Below are 23,351 nucleotides of genomic sequence, written 5' to 3' on the forward strand. Positions count from 1 at the left end.
CATTAATAAACAGTAATCACAGTAATTTTCAGACCCCCGTATTATAATTGGACAATTTTCTAGAACCTAAATTAGTGAGTAATTAATGCTACTACAATGTGCCACACCCTTTATGCTCGAAGGTGAAAGGATAGGTGGCACATCGTGTGAACACTGCATGAATGAAAATTACCAAGGTAAATGTTATCAATTTCTTTCACAAATTAGACCAATAAGGATTAGATCTGAAAGTTCACTATTAGAGAAAGATTAATGACAAGTTCTGGTTCTTAGCAAGAAACCACAGCATTTGTAGACATTTTCTCTTCATAGTGTTCCCATGTGTGGACTCAATGGTGATCTGAAGACACTCTCCTGAGCACTGGCTTATAATGTAGATCAGTTTGGTTGATGTACATGTTCTAAGAAATCTCTAGAACAGCGAGTACGTGCATCTAGCATGGATAAGGTCCATCCATGTGGAAAGGTAAAGCTAACAATAATAGTGACAGATAACCTATTACTAACTGTTCTTTATGGTTGTTATTTATTATTTTCAGGTATTGTCTGTGGATATCCCTGTGTTAAAGCAAGATTTTTCACTAACATCAGCTCTGGCAAAGTTTCATTTTCTTGAATCAGTTCTTTACTGACTATAATGCCAGATTTCCTATCTGTTCCATAGTAATGTATTAGGGTTTTAAGTCCATCAGTACCACAGTCTACTTGTTTAGACAGAGGTATTTTGATGAAATAATTAACCTAACTTTTTCATTTCTTTTTTTTATTTTTATTTACTAAATTTCTCTGAACCTTTAGAGTGCTATATGGTTTCTAGCACAAGATCCCTCTGGACTGAATTGCTTGAGAAATGAAATTAAAATTGCAATCTACTTTTAAATTAATTAATTAGGTCTGGTATTCTGCCTTTTCAACATTCTGAAATACCATATTCAACATCTTTTTCAGATTCTATTACACTGGTGTTTCCAGTAACGCTTTCCAAATTCTGATAATCTATTATACTCAAAACTTGAAAAATCCTCAATGTCACTATCATCAAGCAGTATTTAGTGAACAAAATCGTCAACTACAGAATAATGGCCATGTTGGGAGTCAATTTGTTTGAGTTTTCTAGGTAGTACATACTTTAAACATGCATCTGTAAAACTTCCATGATGAATACAGGGTTAAAACTACAACAAAATGCTTATTCCATGGCCCAATGTGCCAATCAAATTTAGTTCAACAACAATTCATGTCAAACTGAAGTACCCGGATCTGTAAACAGTCACAGACCTGACAAACAAGACAGGTCACAACAAGTGCTAAGACACCTCTATCTGGCAGCATCTCGACATTAATATGCGTGGATCTTGCTCATTATCAAACCAGTTAGAGGTTTTGATTTTTAAAACTCACATTCCAAGTCTGACTGAAATCAGATCAGATCAGAAATATGGACACCAGAGGGGTAACAAGCAAATGTTGATGGACAGGTACACAACACACAACACACAACACATGCAGGGCCGTACCAAAAGCTGTCTTAGTAATACACAGACATGTGAACTAATAAAATGATAATGTGAGTTAATAAAATAATGAACAGCAGTAACAGTAACAGATTACCCCTGGAAAAGCAGAGAAACCAGTCTGGGCTGCAAGGAAAGGCAAACCAGTTCTTGGGGGAACAGTGGGGAATGGGAAAGGTGGAGCTGCAGCAGATGCTGGAAATGGTGTGAACATTCCCACAGGCTGTGGCTGGCTGAATGCAGGCTGGCCAAATGGCATCTGGTTGACAGCAGCTGGTGCAGCAAAAGGATCCCCAATGCTGAAGAGGACTGAAGAGGAGCTTGATGTGGTTTCTGCTTGTGTCTGCAGACCAGATGCACCCCAAGGGTCTGAGGTAGGCAATGACTGGCTAGATGACACATGGTCTACCTTTAAATCATCAAACATACCCTCTAGTGTGTTCATCTGCTCTATTCCCTGAAAAAAAGGCAACATATGCTCTCAGTAACTTTATAGAAAAAAGGAATACTTACTTCATGAAAAGGGTGTCAAGTTTTGGACAAAAATAGCTGTACCTTGAATGAATGGAAAAAGACAAGAAAATATTAAAGAGTACATATTACTTACTGAACTGATTTAAAATGCTTATTATCCTGAAAAACAAAATGGGCTGTGTAAGCTCAAGAGTAGACATATAAGAAACAGTTTGTAACAGCTGGTTAAACCTGACTGTTGTTAAGAAACTGCATTTAATCCCCTTTGCCATGGTTTTCAACCAATGCACAACAGAGATTCCAATGGACCACATACCAGTTTTAATGACAACTGTATGTGAAGCATGACATAACTGGGTGGACAGACAAAAGCTTGCCCAACTAAGTACAGCAAATTGATAGAAGTTATTATATAGCATACACAAATCTGAGTCCTTATAATGATGACATAGGACAAAATTTCAAGAAGGTTTCACAAGAGTCTTAATTCCCTGACTGGGAAACTTTTCCAATTAAAAAATTCCAACTTGAACCCTTTTCTGCACATCAGCTTGGAGGTTGATGCCAGCTTTAAATCTTTAGTGACATAAGATTATTTCTCCTATAGTAAAAATCACATGGGTCATGCATGAGCATTTACTGATATAAATTTAAAAATTATTTTAGTTTTAAAATTTATTCACGATATAGTTTTAACAAAGTTTATTAATTGTGATCACACACACACACACACACAAACACATGAAACCTCAGTATACCAAACTCTGCCAAGACCATAATTGCTTCAAGTCCTGAATTTTGCTTCTTCAATATCATTATTTTTACCCAGTAACCTGAAACCCCTCAACTATAAATACCAAATCAACTTTCAATCCCAAATTTTGTTTTATTTCAATAAACACTCCATAAAACTGGAACTCACTTTCAAACTTGGAAATGTATTTTAGCTCCTAAATTCCTGATATATGCTGTGTTGACATTTGTCATCATTTACATGCCAAGATGTCAAATGACCAGCTAAGTATCATGGAATTCAACTATCCTTACAGGAACCTGTGCCTAAACAGTATGGGACAAATTCGGCAAAGGAGCATTAACAGTCTCATAAAAAGCGGTCCTCCCTTCCTATTATCATGTTAACTATGTCTTTTGAATCAAATAAAAGAGGTGGAAAAAATAATTTTTTTAAAAGGCATGCAAATCCTACATGCTTAAGAAACAGCAGCCCCAATCGTATGTCAGGTAGTTTATTTCAGTTGATCAATCGAACACTGTTATAAATGTAATTGTATAAGTAATCTAATTATACTACCTTAAATTAACCTATTCAATCATAACTGTGATTAAAAATAGCAAGGCAATCAAGCAAAATGAGTACTTCGTAAAATAAAGAGCTCTGTTTCACAGATATGGACTATTGTGGGAAAATGAGTTTCAGAGAATTTCTGAATTCGCACGTAGAGATATTCCCAAGGATGATAAGAAGTTTCACTATTACTTGCAATCAAATGACAGCATCAACATTTTACTAATTGAACAATACAAAATTTGAGTTTCGACGTAGATGGTTGTCTCATGAAAAAAATGTTGCGCATTTGTGATAAAAAAGGAATCTTGTTTAGTAGTGTATCAACAGTTAGTCTGGTTCCCTGTGTCACAGTCTCCTTGTTTCACATGATACTATTATACATCACTCCATGAACCAAACTAGTCAACAAAACAAAAAGCCGTGACGTAATACATGAACGTTTCTGCATGCCATGTTGGTTGTTGAAACCAGTTGGAATTGTGTTATCGATCTTTCAGATGTTTGGACATTTTGAAAATAAATTTAATTTATAGTGAATAATGAACAACTTCATTAGAAAAAGCAAGCGCTTTATTGACAATTATTCTCCCCCCATCCCTCCAACATGCAGTTCTTTGGATGTCTAACAGATTTTTTTTAGGTCCCTCTGTAACTTGCACCCTCCCTTATAGTGCAGTCTGTGTTTTTGGACCCCGACGTGAATGAGTTATCAAGGATGAGGTATATATATAAAAGCTAAAAATTAAACTGCTTAACATATATCTGATACAGCAAAGTATCTCGTAAAGTATGATTGTCTTCGCATAGCAGATATTGCCTGAAATAGTAGAATAAAATACCATCTTCCTTTCAGAAAATGCCTGGATGACAACCCTTACCGATTTGTTCTGCAAATTGTTCATTATTTAAATTAGGCATTACAATTCACTGAAACAAGAATATTAGGCTGCTACAAAAACAACTTTGACCTACACTGTGTGCCAGATAATGCTATAGAGATTTCCAAAAAAACCAGCAATTTACCCCTTGAATTGCTTCATGATGCTTCTTCTACTAGTACTATATATATATACACTCACAAGTCAGATAAAACTACAAACAACATAAGCCCAGATCTGATATTGTTTAATTCACAGGCAGATTAGAGTCTATGTTGTTTTAATGCTATTAGTCCTAACAAACTGCACAAACCCAGACCTACTGGTGCATTATGTGATGCAAACTGCATTTGTAACTGACTTATAAATGAATATATATGGTACTAATGGAATAATAATAATAACAATAACAATAATAATGAGGACTTTGTATAGCGCCTAATCTTTAGAAGCTCTAAGCGCTTTACAACATTAGACAATACCTATAACATATAAAAACCCTTATATAATGATATTATTACACACACAAAAAAAAAAAACACCATGAAATTGAAAAACATAAAAAACATGCTAAAAATATTTAAGGTAGGGAACATTATTAGGTCTTGAAGTTTGTTTTTACAGTCGAAATAAGTGAGTGGATAACGAGAAATTCTGTGAATTTCATTATACTTGTTCAATGGTTTCCAGTTCATTTTCCAAGTCTACAAGATTACTGGAGGGTGCTTCTTCTGGCTTAACGGCGGCATCGTTACTTGGAACCTGACAAGAGAAAGTGCACAGTCATTACTTAAATGTAACCAGAGCCATGCACAGGGAACAAAATATAAATATTAAACATAAATGAGAATGATAAAGCTTTATTCCCTGTTCAACAAAGATGCCAATCCATGAGGATGCTATCAAAAATCTTTGCATCAATTTTTAAGAATCAAGGCAGCACATCTGGAACAAAATAACATATTCATTAAAAATAACAAGCCTATACATTTATGTTGCATCTAACCGAGTTATACAGGTTTACAGTCAAAACATAGCCAAGTCAAAATGTACCCAAACTGAAATGTACCAAAGTCAAAATGTACCAAGACCAAAACGTAACCAAGTCAAAATGTACTCAAGTTAAAATGTACCCAAGTTACTAGTGTATTGTGTTTATTTTGATAGTGACTGGCCTGATGAGCAATGGAAATTGGCAGACATAATGGAACTATCTTATGATGTAGTTCCAATGCACATTAAGAAATACATTTTTAAGTTAAGAAGTATTGTTCGAATATACTTACGTTGTGTTTTCCCATGGAGAAAATTCAACCAACTGAGCTGAGCCATGCTTGATGACTGCTTCACATGTTAACCATTACTCAAACATACACGTTTCATACAACTATTAGCATCAGTTTTGAAAATTAATTCCATTTTCTATTTCACAATAGAAACATATATGTATATATCTAATGGCTAAAAATGTTTGACATTTTATAACTAAAAGTTGAAAAACACAAAAATAATTTCCATCACATCTTTATTTGCATTATGTTCCATTTTTCCGTTTCGTATTTTATTTCCATCTGTGTAGTATGTTGGTGGATCAGGTACACTCAAAGATCTCTCTCTATCGAAGAAAATTTGAGATGCCTAGTGAAACCAGGACCTGAGTTCAAACTGTTTGCATTTAGACTGACAGTATATAAAAAAAGTCATTACAGTACATTCTCTCATCAAATTTGACCTTTGCAATAATGATTTTATGAATATATTTCTCATGCAATGCTATTACTGGTAATACATTTTTGTGTTGTTTCCAACTAATTTTATCAAGAGGATATTATGTTTGTATTTTTGTGGAATGCAGCTTTAATAGCTATATTTAACTTGACCTGGCTACTATATTGCCATATTCTTCTACCCAAAATGTACCATGTAAACAAATATGCAACAAATCTGATTTCACAGATGTTGCAGTCTTTGCATTAAGGATCAATAAAAGTTTTGTCACTTTGTCTTGTGTTTTGATGCAAATTGGTCTCATTAACTCCTTGTTCTCACAATAATGCATCTTTCGTGACCACATTTGTTTACATTTGTAAACACTAATCCACATGTACAGAAAATGTGTGGAAAATCCTATCATTAAAACAAAAAGCAAAGATGCATACTGTGAAGATAATACAATTTGATTAATTCACTATTTTCCAACCATTAGGTCATCATAAAAATCTTTATTAACTATTTCTCAGGACAAATCAACTTCCTGCCAAAACTGGCATTCAGTCAGCTAATGAGCACATGATAGAATACAGACTGATCTGAACACTCACACACCGTAACAGCATCTCCACACAAGTTCCAACTGCTTTACTGTATCTATCCCCTGTACAAACTGTATCCAACAACAAAACTTATAGACCTAAATCAGTCTGCTTTACTGTATCTACTTCCTGTACAAACTGCATGCAACTACAACAAGAATACAGATAAATCAATCTGCTTGCTGTATAATGTGCTGTTTGATTCGTATTCACACTGTCCGTCTGAAATTTCAAGATGATAAAACAGCATTTACCCTGATCTGCTAACAATATTATGTGATGTCAGGTCTGGGTGTATGCTAGTAATAATACAAGCAAATATTATATCAACAAGGAGACCAAAGCCTGATATTGCTCACCTAACATAAATTGGTTTAAATGGCAAATATTGTAATAATAATAATAATAATAATAATAATAATAATAATATTAAGACAGGTGCCTGGTTTAAAGACACCCATAACAGGAGAAGTTCTAGCTCTCTAGTTGAAACTGATAGCATCTGACATGTTGTTTAACTGCACACAATGAGTAACTTCAGGTACACTAGATGACATACTGGTATTTTTCGCATTAATATGAACAGTGTTCATGCTACATGACTTGAAAGATCAAAGTTTGGTAGTTTTGAACAGAAAATCATTCTATGATAAGTTTTTTTAAATTATATCTTAGCAACAAGAGCAAGGCAGTTCTTAAGAGATATAGTATGTACATCATGGATTATGGAAAATTAACATTCCCACAATGGAACTTCATTCTTTCACACTGTTTCCATCATGAACTAGATATGGTCATATGGCTTGTCAATGTCATGGATTGTAGCGGACAGGTAAGATTTATTGCCCCAATTATAAAGTCACAGCAATATAATTATGCATAGTGGATGTCTACTACATTACTTGAAACTTAACTTTTGGCACAACTACATTACACAGTGCAGAATGCTTATCTTAAGATGCACAAAATACCATTTAATATTCTGACTGGCCAACTAAAATACTTTCGCATTATGTGTATTGCGAGAGATGAAAGATACATTTCTGAGCAAAGAATCCCGAGACTTTTTAGGTGCTTAATAAAATATACCATGTTAAATGGGGGGGGGGGGATTGTGCATTTAAACAAACAAAAGGAAAATGAAATCACATGTCATCATTAGCAGGCTTTGTTTCATTAGTCAAATAAAAATTATGAGAAATGCTGTGATTTATTTTTCATTCTTCCACCCCCACCCTTCTTAACATAGTTTGCCTAATATTTTCAACACAACAGAATATACACAGAATTATCCAGCGGGGCCCCGAATGGTCTAAAGCACTTTCCGTTACGGATCACTGCCATCTCACCTCTATCTGCGAGGGTTCGAGTCTAGGATTCGGCCAATGTGGGTATGTGAGAAAGCTTACCAGTAGCTTCTCATGGGCCGGTGGATCTTCCTCCACCATTAATATTGGCCGCCATGCATAGCCTATCGTGTGCTGAAAAATGGCGTTAAACCCCACACATTTTCTCAGGAACTGGACATTTGTTAACTCATCGACCTACCATTTTCACACAGACCCTATGAAGAATTTATCTTACATTCGATAACCAAGAGCTTCAATGAAATAAACTTAGGATTACTAGTTTGGCAACATGTAAACCTCCCACCAGGGAGGGCTTTCTCCCGAGTTTAGGAGTGTCTCCCATCCATCCCCCAATTCAATAAAATCTCCTGCAATGCAAAATTATCACTTAAAATTTAATTTTTTCCATGTTTTTCACATTTGGGTTCCCTTGTAGTATATTTATGGTAATACTGTCTGTGACTGTGAACTGCTTAAGCAGGGAAAGATAATGTAGTTGCTAATTTCACCCTTTGATCCTGTCTGCATGGTTGACTGGCTTCACTGTTTTAAGTTTGCTGAGGTTGATTAACCCATTTTATCCTGAATATGACTATGGTCGTACTACCTCATTCTATCCTGAATAAGCCTCTGGTTGTAGTATCTCATTTTATCCTGATTATGACTATGGTTGTACTCTACAATGTGTGTAGTGTCTATAGAAATATGTTATACATCACAAAATATTTGTGTACATGTACTTCTTCATCAACAGAGGAAGTGGTTAAAGCACACATGCGCAGTGAAATTTCTAAAAAAATGTGGTTGGAAAAGAAATTGTTGGCCTGATAATTGATCGATAAAATGATGGACAACAACTCAGATGTAAACATGGATGCTGATAGCAAGGGTAGTGGCACTGAAATTGATGATTTGGATGATTTTGATGATAATATTGACTTAAATGATGGGTCTCAATTGAATCAAGTTGATGAAAGAGATGATGCATGGCTTCATGCACTTTTCGAGAGTGATTCAGAGAATGAAGCTGACTTTGAAGTCTTTCAAGTTGGAATGGGTCCAGGACGATTTTTCACCTCAGTTAAATTGATAGAAGGGGCAATTGTTCAACACCCAGAAGAAACCGATGCACAACATTACTTTGAGTTATTTTGGGATGATTTAATCTGGAAAAAATGTGATGAAACAAACCATTACGCTGAACCGGAGCGTAGAAAAAAAACTCTGATGATGATGCTCTGTTTTACCACAATGTATTTAGAACTGCTTCTCAGGAATCAGACAATGCAGTTGAAATTGGTAAACAGGATAAAATGGGTTAATCTATGTGTGAGCAGAAGTAATCTGAAAATGATTAAAGACATTGATTTTGGTTGGGTCACTGAAGAGACCAATCAGCATAAAACAATAAACGTTACTTGGACTCTTTCTGTAGGGTAGGTTGAGATTGATTAAAGTCTACACTATGTGTGATCAAAAGTAATACGGACTCGATTCAAGATGTTAAGTGGTTATGGCTGGATAACTAAAGAGCTCAAGTGAAACAAAACTGGATCGGTTTGACTTCAGTGTCTAAAGTTTACTGAAATGTCAAAGTGTACCAGTGCCAAAACACCAAAATCTAAGCAATAAAATATCACATGAAATTCAATGATACTGGAATTTAAATGATTTCAGTCAAGTTCAAAGGGACATGAATATTCATTCTGCCCTTCCATTAAAGCTAACTTTGAAGTCATATGATGGCAAGATTGACCTCATGCATTATGCAGAAATTCCATCTCAAAAAAACCATATTAACTGAGCCAACAAATATTTTCATTTAACAGTTACTGTGCATTTTGAAACGTCAATGTACGACTGAATGGTAGCTAGTATTAATGATCCTGACTGACTGCTGTCGACTCACGGTAGGAAGCTCTAGTAACAGGCATAGTGGCTGACTTCTAAGTAAGAATGCAACTCCTCAGCCAGGCAGATTCACATAGTCATTCATACAGCACATGAGTCATTACAGTGTACACAATTCAGTGCATTTTTCAATAATGTGTCATACTCGCTGATACACAATATTTATTTTCAATGTCAAATGGTATAGCTACAGAAGAATCTTTCTGTATAATAGGTCCTGTTTTTAATTTCAATATACAATATCAAATTACACTTGCCGAATAAACTTTGGAAAATTTATGACATATGTCATGATGTTTCAGTGTTCTTGATCATATAAATAGTATGCGATTTGTTTGTAATCCATTTCAAGTTTTATCTGTATTACTGCTTTCAGTAATTTCTTCAAAATGGGTCTTGGATGACATAAATAATAACCAGTACACAAAAGACTTTCATGAAATATCACTTACTGAGAAAGAACATCGAAGTTACCACTTGATGCAGAAAAGTATGCAAGTTACGACATATATATGCTAGCAGGTACATGTACATGTAATCAATCAACAAGGATGTATGTTGTAGCAAGGAAAATTTTCTCTCATGGAAAGACATCCATGAAATATTTTACAACTTGATCGGATGTAAATAGTCATGCGATTTTGTGGACTACTTTTGGTTCCATTTCCAGGTCATTTTATGTGAAGTTTTATCTAATCAATGCTAATAACAACAACAATCCCCCCTCCCCATGTTTCCGGTCGAAATTTACCAACTCCAGATTAAAATCTTCCATTAGAAATTAAAACCATGTACCGGTACTTGCATAAACCTTCCTGTGCTCCAATACTCTCTCCTTTTGCCAAAGAAGGCACATGGCAGGCTTCACAAGCCAATCTTTAGAATTTATTGCATTCTGCATCGGTAACATGTTCCTGCAGCCATTAAAGGTTAGGGTCATATAACGAGTTGGGTATCTCACTAAAATGGACACAAGTTTACTTTTGAACGATCGAAATGCACAGAAAGCTGGAACAATGAATGCTATAACAACACTGGCCACACACAAGTGTGTTGTTAAAAACAGCTGGAACAATGAATGCTATAACAACTCTGGCCACACACAAGTGTATTATTAAAAACAGGAATAGCCTGGCTTAAACAGCATCAACCATTTGTTTTTAATTTTTAAAAAAAAGATTATAAAAGCTCCTTAGATAACTGGGATGACCTGTTCTGACACTCTACCATATATTACTACATAAAAATCAACCACTCTAGGATAACAAAGATGGGGCTGTGTATTCTGTCGCAGTGAAGAGGGTAATGAAAGAAAACTTAGATCAGCAAAAGAGTGAATTCTTCATTAATGAAATCTGCTGATATGACAGAATTTAAATTAGAATTATAAGGATTAAATGACCATGGTTGGGTATTTATCAGTGTGTAAATTTTACCTAATCACTCACAAAGTAAACAAAGTCCCAAGGAATTTATGTTAACTTTGTGAGTGATTAGGTAATCACTCACAAAGCTAACTGAAGTCCTTTGGACTTTATTTACTTGTGAGTGATTAGGTAAAGCTGACACATTGATAACTACCCAACCATGAACATTAAAATCCTATAGTACTTTTTATGTTTTATGCACATTTGTCTGTATGTATTTCTTGTGAGGACACTAATAAATATCAAAAGAAATGTTACACTGTATTGATTGTACATGTAAAGGTCGGGCCCTAGGTGGCTGAATAGTCTAAAGCGCTTGCCTTTATCAATCACCTTTGTCTGTGTTTGAGTCTCTGGCTTGGCATATGTGGGTATGTGAGAAAGCTTGCCAGTAGTTTCCTGTAGGTCAGCGGTTCTTGCTGTGGTTTTCCCAGGTTCTCTCCCCCCCCCCCGTTATACTAGCCGCCATGTTTAGCCTATCTTGAGCTGAGAAATGGCGTTAAATCCAAAACAACAACGACAACATGTAAAGGTATGAAATTGACACCCACCGTTGTCAGATTTACCACATCAGGGTTTCTCACATCTGCTTGTCAGTGTGTTGATTCACAGAGTGAATACAATAAAATGATCAAGGGGTGCCATAAAATCCACTATGGCTCCAATAATATCCATGAGGGATTCCCACTAGACTTGGGGGATATCCAACAGACTGAGTGGACATCCACTACTTGTGAAGAACACTTAATCCCTTGTCATTGTGTTCATGTCTACTAGACTGAATGGGCAAACTGTAATCCATGATGTGTGTAAAGTAATAAAAGCAATATCTGATAGTAGAGGATTATAATCAGTAGGTTTGTCCTAGTTGATTACAGAACCCACATATCAATGGGGAAAAGTCCTATATAGCATATTATAACAATCAAAATAGGCTGAGCAATTCTGGAGAAAAAATCAAAATGGGTTTTCTACCTGGCTGCTATGCAAGCTGCACAACTTGGGAAGCCACCCTAAACATAATTTTCGTACAGCATGTCCTGAGGAACATTCACATCTGCTTTAAACTGGCTAAGCAGCTGAGAAGAAATTTTAAAAGCTATGGTGATGGATGACACACAATGATGGCAAGTCCCTACCATAAACGTTTGGCCCGATAGCCTGCAGAGCTAAAAACCAATCAATATATGTCACATCTTTATATAACGGTGCTAGAAACCAATTAATATGAAGTCATATCTTTTTACTATCTGCCAAGGTAATCAGATTTTTTTTAAAAATTAGCAAAATTAATTACACCTGAATTTACTTACTGGGTTGGTCTGATCACCAGTTTGTTTTTTTTTCATTGGTACCTGTGAAAAAAAGGCATACATTTTGCATCAGATACAGAACACAAAATGACAATATTAACTTGTACATAGATGGCTCTATACCAGTGATTCCCAAAGTGGGCAGTACCACCCCCTGGAGGGCAATGGGATTACTGGGGGAGGGGCGCAAATGCTGAATAAAGCTTCTTACAGGGTAAGGTAGGGGGCCCCTAGGATAACCAAGGGGGCAGAGGCCCTAAAAAAGTTTGGGAACCACTGCTCAATACTGTCTATATACTTTATTTACTTGGATACAGTCAAAACTGTCACAGGTCACGTGTACATAGTGGTTACAATAGCCATTTCTAATTACCCTCTTGTACATTTCCTACATAAATGTCCTGTGTGTAATGATCACCTGTTTTCTGCGATCAGGCAGCCAGGTGTTTAATAATGCCTAAAGCAGGCACTACAGCAGATCACAAGTGACCCCTCTAAGTATGCAAATTAAGTTTTTGCTTGATGAGCAAGGTATTGTTTAAATGTGTGTGTGTGTGTATGTATATGATTTTTACATAGCTTTAACAATTTTTCAGTCATATCGCTACGATGTCTGCAGTGTGGCAGTTTATAGTGATGTCTAGCACTGGGGCATCATGCTGCAGACATGTAGCATGCTGTCCCACCAAGTCACATTATTCCTGACACCAGGCTGACCAATCCCAACACTAACCTCTCAATGCTGAGTGCCTAGCATGGACTGTTAGTATAATTTTTTATAAGTCTTTGGCATGACTTGGCCAGTGTTCGAACCCACAACCTCCTGCATCCGAGGCGGATGCTCTAACATCTAGGCCACCAGAGTGGTCCATTGTTTAAATAAAGGCATATCATGTAAAATGATGTGTGAACAGTTCATATCTTGCTGGTACCCACCACACTCCAGTCACACTAATTCAAAGGTGTCACTATGTTCAGTTCAAAAGCAAAGCAGTTTTTACTCTTATAGTACAGTCACAGTAATTTATCTGCTGGACAGTGGAAAAGGCAGTTGAAAAGTCACAGAAGAAATGGGAGTTGGACAAACTCAGATCCAATGCATTATAATGCATGAAATATGCAGATGAATTTTGAGAACAATGTTCGTCTCTGAAAAGAGATATGAGCTCTATCCCATTTCATTTAGTTCTGAGGACATTTAATATCTAAAATGTGTCTGTATAGGTAGGAAAAGTTTCAGTTCATGGATCACAAAAGAATAGCCATATATGACTTCTTCAGATTCCCTATTCATCACTGGCCTCTCACATAAGCTGCCTGACTTTTGATCTTGGCAAGTTAAGCAACTTTCAGAATCTAGATATTGCTTCCAAACTGTCCATTTCCAAGTCTAAGGGATCAGTTCTCAGTTGTGGAATTAGTTTTTGTATGAAAATGAGCATGACAGAGTAATCTTGTGTGGAACATAAATTTGAGACAGAACAGTATATATGCATATTTATGATTTTGTTGAATAGTGCACGTAAAACAATCTTCCTATCCTATAATAATAATAATAAGAATAAGAATAAGAATAATAATAGTGAGAGCATAGTAGTTGCTCAAAAACCAATTGTGAAAGGTGAACCTGTGTGCTGAGGTCACCTGTGTACAAAGACTAGTTTTGACTTTTCCCACTTGTCGCTACATGGAAATGCATATGAGAAAATTTTAGCAGTATGAAATTTGTACAGACACGATTCATAGACCCTGGAACATAATGAACCGTACAGGTGCTTCATCTTCCTTAACCTAATTTTGCTGTTAATTTTTCCCATTGAATTCAGACACATAATGATCTGTGACAAAATGGCTGAATAGTTTAAATATGTAAGCAATTTTTGCAATGGAATTACACATATTATGGATTAACTGCATGCCTCAATGGTACAATATCAGACAGCAAGTAAATGGTGTTAATACTCTGTTCATGCTATTCAAATGCAATGATCTGTGACAAAATTATTGAATATTTTAAATCTGTGTGCAATTTTTCAACGGAATTACATGCATTATGGATGAATTGCATGCCCCGATGGCACGAAAGTAAATGGTGTTGATACCCTCCCTATTCATGATATACACTGGACATGAATAAACGTATATGTGCCAATGCGTTGTTCTTTGAAAAAAGTAAAATACTGTAAAATCCTGAATTAACGTGACCCCACTATCAACGCAATCCAATTTTGTGGCCACCAATTACAGCATTATAGGAGGGTTCCACTTTATATGCTGGAGAATGATTTCATAGAGCCCAGTGACTGGAGTTCACCATGCATACTCGTTCCAAGACCAGATAAAACTTTCTGTATGTGCACTAATTATAGGATGGTGATCAGTGTGACAGAAACTGATTCATTTCCATTACCAAGAATCGATAACTGCATTGATAAGATTGGAAATGTCATGTCACCTCATTTTACCTTCTGAAAGGATTTTGGCAAATTCCACTAAAGGAAAGAGCAAAGAAAATTTCAGCATTTGTGACTATAGATGGACTTTAACAATTAAAGTATCGCCATTTGGGATGAAAGGGTCACCAAATACTTTTCAATGTCTCATGAATATGATCACCTCTGGTCTAGACAACTATGATGCTTACATCAATGATGTCATCATCTACAATGACACCTGGAAAGAACATTTAGCAACAATTCGGAAATTCTCTGACAGAATTCCCAGTGCCTTCTTAGTAAAAAGCAAATGATGCAATTCTTAGGTATGGCTGGACACTATCAGATAATTTGTTCCAATTTTTCTATGATTGCTGAATCCCTGACAATTTATTGAGCAAGAAAAGCATGTTCCTTTGGAATGGAAAATGTCAGGAGACTTTTGTTAAGTTAAAGGCCATACTTAAAAGTGTGCCAGTTCTTACTGCTCCAAATTTCAGCCAATCATTTAAACTGTCTGTTGATGCAAGTGATGTTGGGGCCAGAACAGCATTGATTCAAGAAGACAAAAATGGTGTTGATCATCCAGTGTGCTATTTTTCTAAGAAATTAAATAAGCACCAACGAAATTATTCAACAATAGAGAAGGAATGTTGGCTCTGATATTGGCATTACAACATTTTGAAGTTTACATTAGTTCAACTCCTTCGATTATTTTGTTTAGTGACCACAACCCTCTTACTTTCATCGGCAAGATGAAAAATAAAAATCAAAGAATACTAAGGTGGAGTTTGTTGCTACAGGAATATTATATTGACATTAGGCACATCAAGGGAAAAGATAATTTAGTAGCAAATGCACTTTCCCGTGTATAGAAATGTATTATTTCATATACACTGTGTAAAATTCATAAGAGTTCTTATGTTTTTTTTAACCTCATGTATAATTAATCTATGGTAAAAAGAAAGCTTTATTATACAAATCTTTCTTATTTTATATGGTGGAAGTGTGTTATGTATACTTGATTTAATTTACATTTTATTTAATTTATATTTGATTTAATTTAATTATCTGTAAGTTTTTAAAAAAAATTATTACGTGTTAAAGTAATGTAATTTTGTTTACTGGAATTTGATATTTTCCAGAAATTAGCTTGATCTGAATGTTCTCTGGAAAACGTCTAAAAATAGAACTTTGTATCCTTATGCTGACCTAGTTCCTGACCTTGATTGTGAATCAAGTAAACAACTTCATTTTATTATTCATTTGTAACTTTGGATTGTTAATAGTGAAATCGAGGCTGACTGGGACTACATGACTTTGGACGTAAATAGTTTCTATGATGTTCTAGAAATTCTGGTTTTACTAGAAGGTTGACCCTCATCTGGGCATCTGTTTTGCGCAGTATTCAGGCTTTATACCAATGTCTAAAGAGAATTTAGTCAGTTGGGCCTTTAAACACTTGATGTCAAGGTGTTTGTTTTGTTGTGACCAGTTTGGAGTTCCATTTTAATATTTATTCAAATTACTTGGATTCTAAAAGATAATTCGTTTCCCTGGAAATACTGTAGTGCTCATACAGAATTCTTGGACAAAAACATTTCTTTAAATTTTATTTGGAATTCAAACACTGGAATAGTATTGGCTGTGGAACAACAAAGAACTATAGACACAACAGCACTATACTAGCTATACCATACATCATCACCTTCCATTTTGGATTTTCGTTGGGACCCAAACTCAAATTTCATTGCAACATTTTATTATAATTTAATAATTCTTAATAATTTAAATAGTCTTGGATTATTTTTGGATCTGATTCTTAAAACTAAGTTCTTTTCTTCATTTTTACATTGTGCTTCCAGGGAAATAAATTATTTGTTAAATTTTACAAAGCTTGCCGTCTTCACTTTTTCTTTGTTACTGTTTATTAGAGCCTAAACGCATAACAATGGAAATTTGTTTCATATGATGCAGGATTCTCCAGCACTTGAAACGATTCTGGCTTTGGTAAAATGTTTTATATAAGATGCACCACAATGGGTACAAAACTGTCTTTGGAAATTTCTGGAGGCTCCATTGTGTGAGGTCATGGTATGAACAACTGTAACATATTGCTTGTTACATTTCTTTAACAAATCTGGAAAGTCATGTGACAATGTATTATAAAAAAAAAATTGTTTTAGAAAAAATTGGTTTTTCCTATAAATAGATGATAAACTTCTGCTCTAGATGAGTGTGTGTGATTTGGATTTTTTAACGTAGCTTTAACAATTTCTCAGTCATATCACTATGATGTCTGCAGTGTGACAGTTTATAGTGATGTCTAGTACTGGGGCATCATGCCGCAGACATGTAACATGATGTCCCACCCAGTCACATTATTCTGACACCAGGCCGACACTAACCTCTTAATGCTTAGCGCCAAGCGTGGCAGTTGTTAGTGCCATTTTTATAAGTCTTTGGTATGACTCGGCTGGGGATCGAACCCACGACCTCCCGCATCTGAGACAGTCTGCTCTAGATGAAGGTACTCATATTATCTATCAAATGAAAGACACTTAACATTTTATGGTTGCTTATGTATATATCTGACTTCAAATACACTAAATCATTGCTATCTAAAACCATAGCAAGTACAGTTACATTAAGGAACATTCGATGCTATTTATTCAGCCCCTAGTGGTCTGGAATATAACAGGCTTTTACTGCAATTCAACAAGGCTCCAATGATATACCTTATCTGCCATCTCATTCATAGAAGCTTGTATTGTTTGCAAAACTAAACAATTCTGGAAGCTTGTGCTGTCTGCAAAATTAAACAATCTATTGTATATAATGTTCATTTTCGTACTCCCCAGCTAGTATACAGGCATTCATTAATGTAATAGTGTACATGACAAAAGTGGAGTTGATAGAAATTAAAATACAATTTCAACTCCTGAAAAGAACACATTTTAAAAAATACAAAAGTATGAGGCAACCACCCATGTCTAAGAGACCAACTTGTGACACAAGCGTAAAACATTTAAGATCCATCACTAGTGATGAAACTTACATTTGTTTGTGTTGAGCAATAATTGGCAGAATAATTTTACAAGCTTATCATAAAGCAGGCATCTGACAGTCAACTGCAAAAGCCATTGGCAAAATCTATTATAAGCTTATCATAAAGCAGGCATTTGACAGTCAACAGCAAGAAGCCAATGGCACAATCTTATAAGCTTATCATAAAGCAGACATATGACAGTCAACTGCATGAAGCCATTGGCACAATCTTATAAGCTTATCAAAAAGCAAGCATCTGACAGTCAACAGCAAGAAACCATTGGCACAATCTTATAAGCTTATCATAAAGCAGGCATTTGACAGTCAACTGCAAGAAGCCATTGGCACAATCTTATTATAAGCTTATCATAAAGCAGGTATCTGACAGTCAACAGCAAGAAGCCGTAGGCAGAATCATTTTACAAGTTGATCATACAGCAGGCACCTGACAGTCAACAGCAAAAAGCATTTGTAACAATCTTGGAATTTGTAACAATGTGGAATTAGTTCACTAATTTACCATGTACATGCTCATCACAATTCCCTGCTGCACACAAGACTAACCAAACAATTTTAATCCACCAAAGAGACATAACCATACCTGCCATAACGTGTTATGCTAAAATTATGATTTTTGACTCCCAAACCTCCTGACATGACTTTGTTACAAAAAAAAAACAAGATTTTCAGTGATCTTGGAAGAAAATAAAAAGCAATATTTCTTGACCATCTTGATATATACCCGTAACATGTGATATGCATAAAGAGTAAACAGTCCTGCTTAAAGCTTTTGTAAAACTATCCTTGGTGAAGTTTATACAGCTATACGTCAGAGAGGCAAATGAAAGATATGGTGGTCAGTTATCATGAATCACAATTCGACATAACAAAGCTAGTGTGATGTGTCACTGTCATTGAAAACTGCTGTGGGGGAACCAATTTAGGCGAATCTGTATAGGCAAAGAATACAAAGTAGAACAACCCAATACTTTTTTAAGTTAGGTAAATCAAAGAAAGGTGTACTGAAGTTGGAAAGTTATTACACATCATTGCCTTGTTGCTGTTACGGGTTCAATGCCATTTTTTTCAGTGCAAGATAGCTATACATGGCTGCCAGTTTAACTGGCAGAGGAAGAACCAGGGAAAACCCAGTAAGAACAAACGACCCAGGGGAAGCTACTGGCAAGCTTTACTCACATGCCCACATTGGACAAGGCCAAAACTTGAAACTATGTGGACTGAGGTGAGATGGTAGTGATCATTAAAGGCAAGCAATTTGGACCAATTGGCCACCTGGGGCCCCCAACATAACTGCCTTGAAGGAAATTTTTTAATCCATATTTTTAACGATTGGTTGCAAGTTCACAAACAGCTGCAATGTTTCTCTACATCTGATTTTATTCCATATAGAATGCAAAACATTATTTTTTCTAAATAGTTAGAATAATGTACAAGTACTCAAATTTTAAGGCAAAATGTAAAAAAAAAAAAAATTCAGGGAAGGATGCAAAATGACCAATGCCTAGCAGAACTATCATATCTACTTGTTTATAAGTCGAGTCAAACCATAAAAAACAAAGATCCTGATCTGCTGCAGCATAATGCACCTGCAGATCAGGGTCTATCTTGTTTATCCTACTTATTACTCCAAACAAACTGCACATACTTGATCTACCTGTGCATTAAGCAATGTCAGATCTTGATTTGTGCAGTTATCAGATGGTCTCAACTTGTAAATGAGTATATATGGTAAACTTCAGAACTTCTGGTTGACAGAGTCTGACTTTGTGAAGCATGGCATGAAAGGCAAGTATGTAATTCTGTACACATACTGCAAATACCACATCAACATAATTCATTCTAGAGTGTATGGCATTGGTCCACATAGCAACATCATCTGTATGTAATACTGAGACAAGCAGAACATATATGACACACTGAATGGAACATTCAAGCTAGTTTTGTTTATTATTATTCATTTTCTTAATCTTGTTAAAACTACTAAATATTAATCAAACTATGCTTTTCAGGATAATTTCAGTAAAGAAATAGACTGAAAGACTATAATAAGCACATGCTCATGTATACACAGCTGATTTGTGTTGATAAAAAGATCCTTACTGGACAGAAACATTTAGTATATCTGTATTACTTATAAGACACCGTTAAATCTTTAAAATGTGCACCGACCCCTAACTGAACCTCAAAATACTTTTTGAGTCTCAAAAGAAAGCTAGCACTGTCTGGGAATACAGCAGGTGTGCTTATCATCCTTAACTGGAATGCAAGATCCATGCGTGTTAACAGCGTGAACTCGTATATGACTGACAGAAAAAGCGAGATGGGTGAAATATGATGAGCAAGCAGGGATGATGCTTGTGTTTTTGTGCAGACATCAATAGTGCTCATAAAAGAAGCTCTCGTTCCAGGTTTGTTACAGGCACTTGTGTATTTAGATCTGATTCAATCAAATCACACGAATTCAGTACTACTCACAAGTCTTCACAGAAAAAAAATGGCATTCACAGTCTGAAACAGAAGAAGACTATCTACTGTCCTCCCATGGAGAATAATGAATTATCTCTCTAGCCAGCATCGGTAGCTAATCTTGAATGTGCACAAATAGGTCTGAGCAAGAAACAACTTGGTCAGGGAAGATGATTTTGTGAGTATAAAATTAATGTCCAGCCCTGTCTCACACGACTCCATATGTAATTATCTCCAAACATCATATCTCATTGTCCCAACAGTCTTTCTCACTACTGTGTATCATGCATATGTGTGTGGTGATTCATGATGTACAAGAACAAGATTAAATGGTGTTATATACCTGATATACAGGTTCCTCCACATCTTGTGTAGTGGTGTTCTCTGGAGTGGACTCCACAGCTTTCTCATCTTCCTGTTTTTTCTTGGCTTCTGCCATCTCCTCCTTCTTCATTTCAAATACAACTTGGAACAGATCGCGTAGTGACAGCACCAGATTCTCAGCCTAAATGAAGAAAAAATCGTGGTACACTAAGAAGAAAGGAACGTTAGAAAAATGGGTCCTAATAAGTGCCAATAATGGAAACCTTAAACAAATCTCAAATTTCTATTGAGAATTTAATTCCCTAAGAGAACAAAATCAGTACTGAATACCATCCAAGATTATTAGAAAGCAAATTTATAAAGTAAATTATGTTTCTCAGAGAATACTTATGCAATCACATTAAGTTAGGAATATTAGCTTGCTTCCTCGTGAATCTAGTTCTACTAAAAGACAAAAGTTGTCTTATTGCCTATTTTTAGATAAAAACGGACAGTAACTCTTGCTCATTACCTCCCCTTGATACCACAGTTTTTAGATGAGCAAGACATTAACGTGGATGCTCACATGGCAGGGAGGTTGGGAGGGTTTTTAAGTAATGTGATTGGGTAAGTATTCTCAGACAAACATAATTTACTTAAAAATCTCCTTTGAATACATTCCTCAATCATGTTATGTTAGAATAAGTAACAGGAGGAATAGATGCTGAGCATCCGGCCTCTACCTCGGATATTATTCTGTAGATGAGTGGCTGGATTCCCCATATGAAAGATAATCTGTTCTCCTAATGATCCCCTGGTCTGTGACGTGTGTGTGTGAGTGAGTGAGTGCGTGTGTGTGTTTGCATATATATATATATATATATATATATATATATATATATATATATATATATATATATATATATATATATATATATATATATATATAGACACACATACACATGGCTGAGAAGATTTTCACTGGTGAATTTAGCAAAGGTAAAGGTAGCGAAGGCTGTGTTGATGGGTCTAGTTGGGTCTGGTGGCTGTCTGTGCTGCTGCCACTGGCCCTACCAGATCCAGTGTTTGTCTCTGTGACGCTAATCTCTGAGGTAAAACCTTGAGAAGGTTGACTATGCCTGCCAGCCAATGGCTTTTATAATGTCTCATATCAGAATGTTGCATTTGAAAGCAAGGCTCACAGTAATGGCTCTAATCTCATGATCTGTAATCCTCAAGAGGCGACTCTGATCTCGAGATAACTTAAGAGTAAACCCACTTCAACCATGAAGCAAGGGCTTGAGGTGTGATGCCTTGTTTTCTGACCTTGACCAGGAGGAAGGATATTTGCACATCATGACTTGTCTCTGTGTGTATCAAATAGTGCTTGAGGGTGCAGAAGTGAGGCTACTTTGATCTGGTGAGATGTCCAAGTACACCTAGCATATGACCCCTTCAGCCAGGACTAAAGGGTGTGAAGCATGATATACTGTGTTTTGTCTCACTGAGATTACTCAAAACTTCGGAGCAGTAAGCCACACGAGATGAGATGATGCTTGTGCCAAAACTGGTCCCTGCGTGTCTCAAGTACTGCTTGAGTGTGCAGACAGGATCTTGCATGGCTGCCTCTCTAAACTTGTCTACAGACAGCAACTGATTCTTGGCAACTAGGCCTGGTTGTGTAAGGAGGACTACTGAATGATCCGAGCTGAAAAGGAGATAGTTCGGATCGACTGAAAGGGCATGGAGCTCACTGATCTGGCATGTGAAAGCTAAAGCTATCAGAAAGGATGTCTTGTATGATAGAAACTTTAGTGAAGCATGAGCGAGAGGGTCAAATTGCTTGAGTTGAGCCATGTTAAAACCCAATACAAATTCTATTTTGGAAACAATGTTATAGATTTGCATAACAGATCTGAAAGACCTTTATCATGCCCAATGTCACATCTGCCATGATGTCAGAATGTGTCCAGTATCATTGATCTGTGTGGGTACAAACATAATCTTGCATGGCTGCTGTTCTCAACCTGGCTATGGAAAAAGTGAGCAGGGACACTAGTTGACTACCAGTAGATGGTAATCTGTTCTGGGTTGCAAATCCTGATGGTATCTCGAGAACCACAGAACCCTCCAATCTGAATTGAAGAGAATTCTGGTGAACATAAAGGGGGATGCAAACCTCTTACCCTGCATGCTGAAGCTAAATCTATCAGTAAACATTGTATGTTAGTGACTTTAGCTATGTGTAGGCTAGAAGTTTGAAGGGGTTTGAATCTAGCCATGTTAAAAAACCAAGATGGAATCCCCTTTGGAGACAAGTAAGCGATATTGGTCAAGGAGACCAATTATCTTAAAGATCCGATGGGTCTCTATCCCACACAACAAACATGTTGTCATAATGCCGGAATGTGTCCAATATCGTAGGGCAGTAGCCTTTGGTAACAATTGGGGTCCAACTGTTTCTCCTCCAAGAACAGAGCCAGAGTAAGTAAAGTTGGCCGGTTGAGGGATAGAGGCATGCAGAAGGGCGATATAGATGGTTACTCTTGAGATTCTCTCTACAAATGAAGGTTTTAATTGTCTGACTTGCA

General features: G+C 36.1%; 1 protein-coding gene across 7 annotated transcripts in view; it reads right to left on the bottom strand.

The window, feature by feature from the left end:
* Positions 1–23,351, bottom strand: part of LOC149807105 (uncharacterized) — a 118,686-nt gene that overhangs the window by 15,273 nt on the left and 80,062 nt on the right. For 6 of the 7 annotated variants that reach the window (XM_089962041.1, XM_089962048.1, XM_089962000.1 and 3 more), the window contains 4 exons: positions 20,801–20,962; positions 12,488–12,529; positions 4,848–4,937; positions 1,612–1,971 (listed from right to left, as the gene is read on the bottom strand). In XM_089962041.1, the coding sequence (XP_089818167.1) occupies positions 1,612–1,971; positions 4,848–4,937; positions 12,488–12,529; positions 20,801–20,962 (654 nt within the window). The remainder of the gene's footprint in view (positions 1–1,611; positions 1,972–4,847; positions 4,938–12,487; positions 12,530–20,800; positions 20,963–23,351) is intronic. The other variant, XM_089962032.1, reaches the window with a different exon arrangement.

The sequence above is a fragment of the Sinohyriopsis cumingii genome, chromosome 1 (assembly GCF_028554795.1).
Source record: "Sinohyriopsis cumingii isolate HCF-2022 chromosome 1, ASM2855479v2, whole genome shotgun sequence".
NCBI lineage: Eukaryota > Metazoa > Mollusca > Bivalvia > Unionida > Unionidae > Sinohyriopsis > Sinohyriopsis cumingii.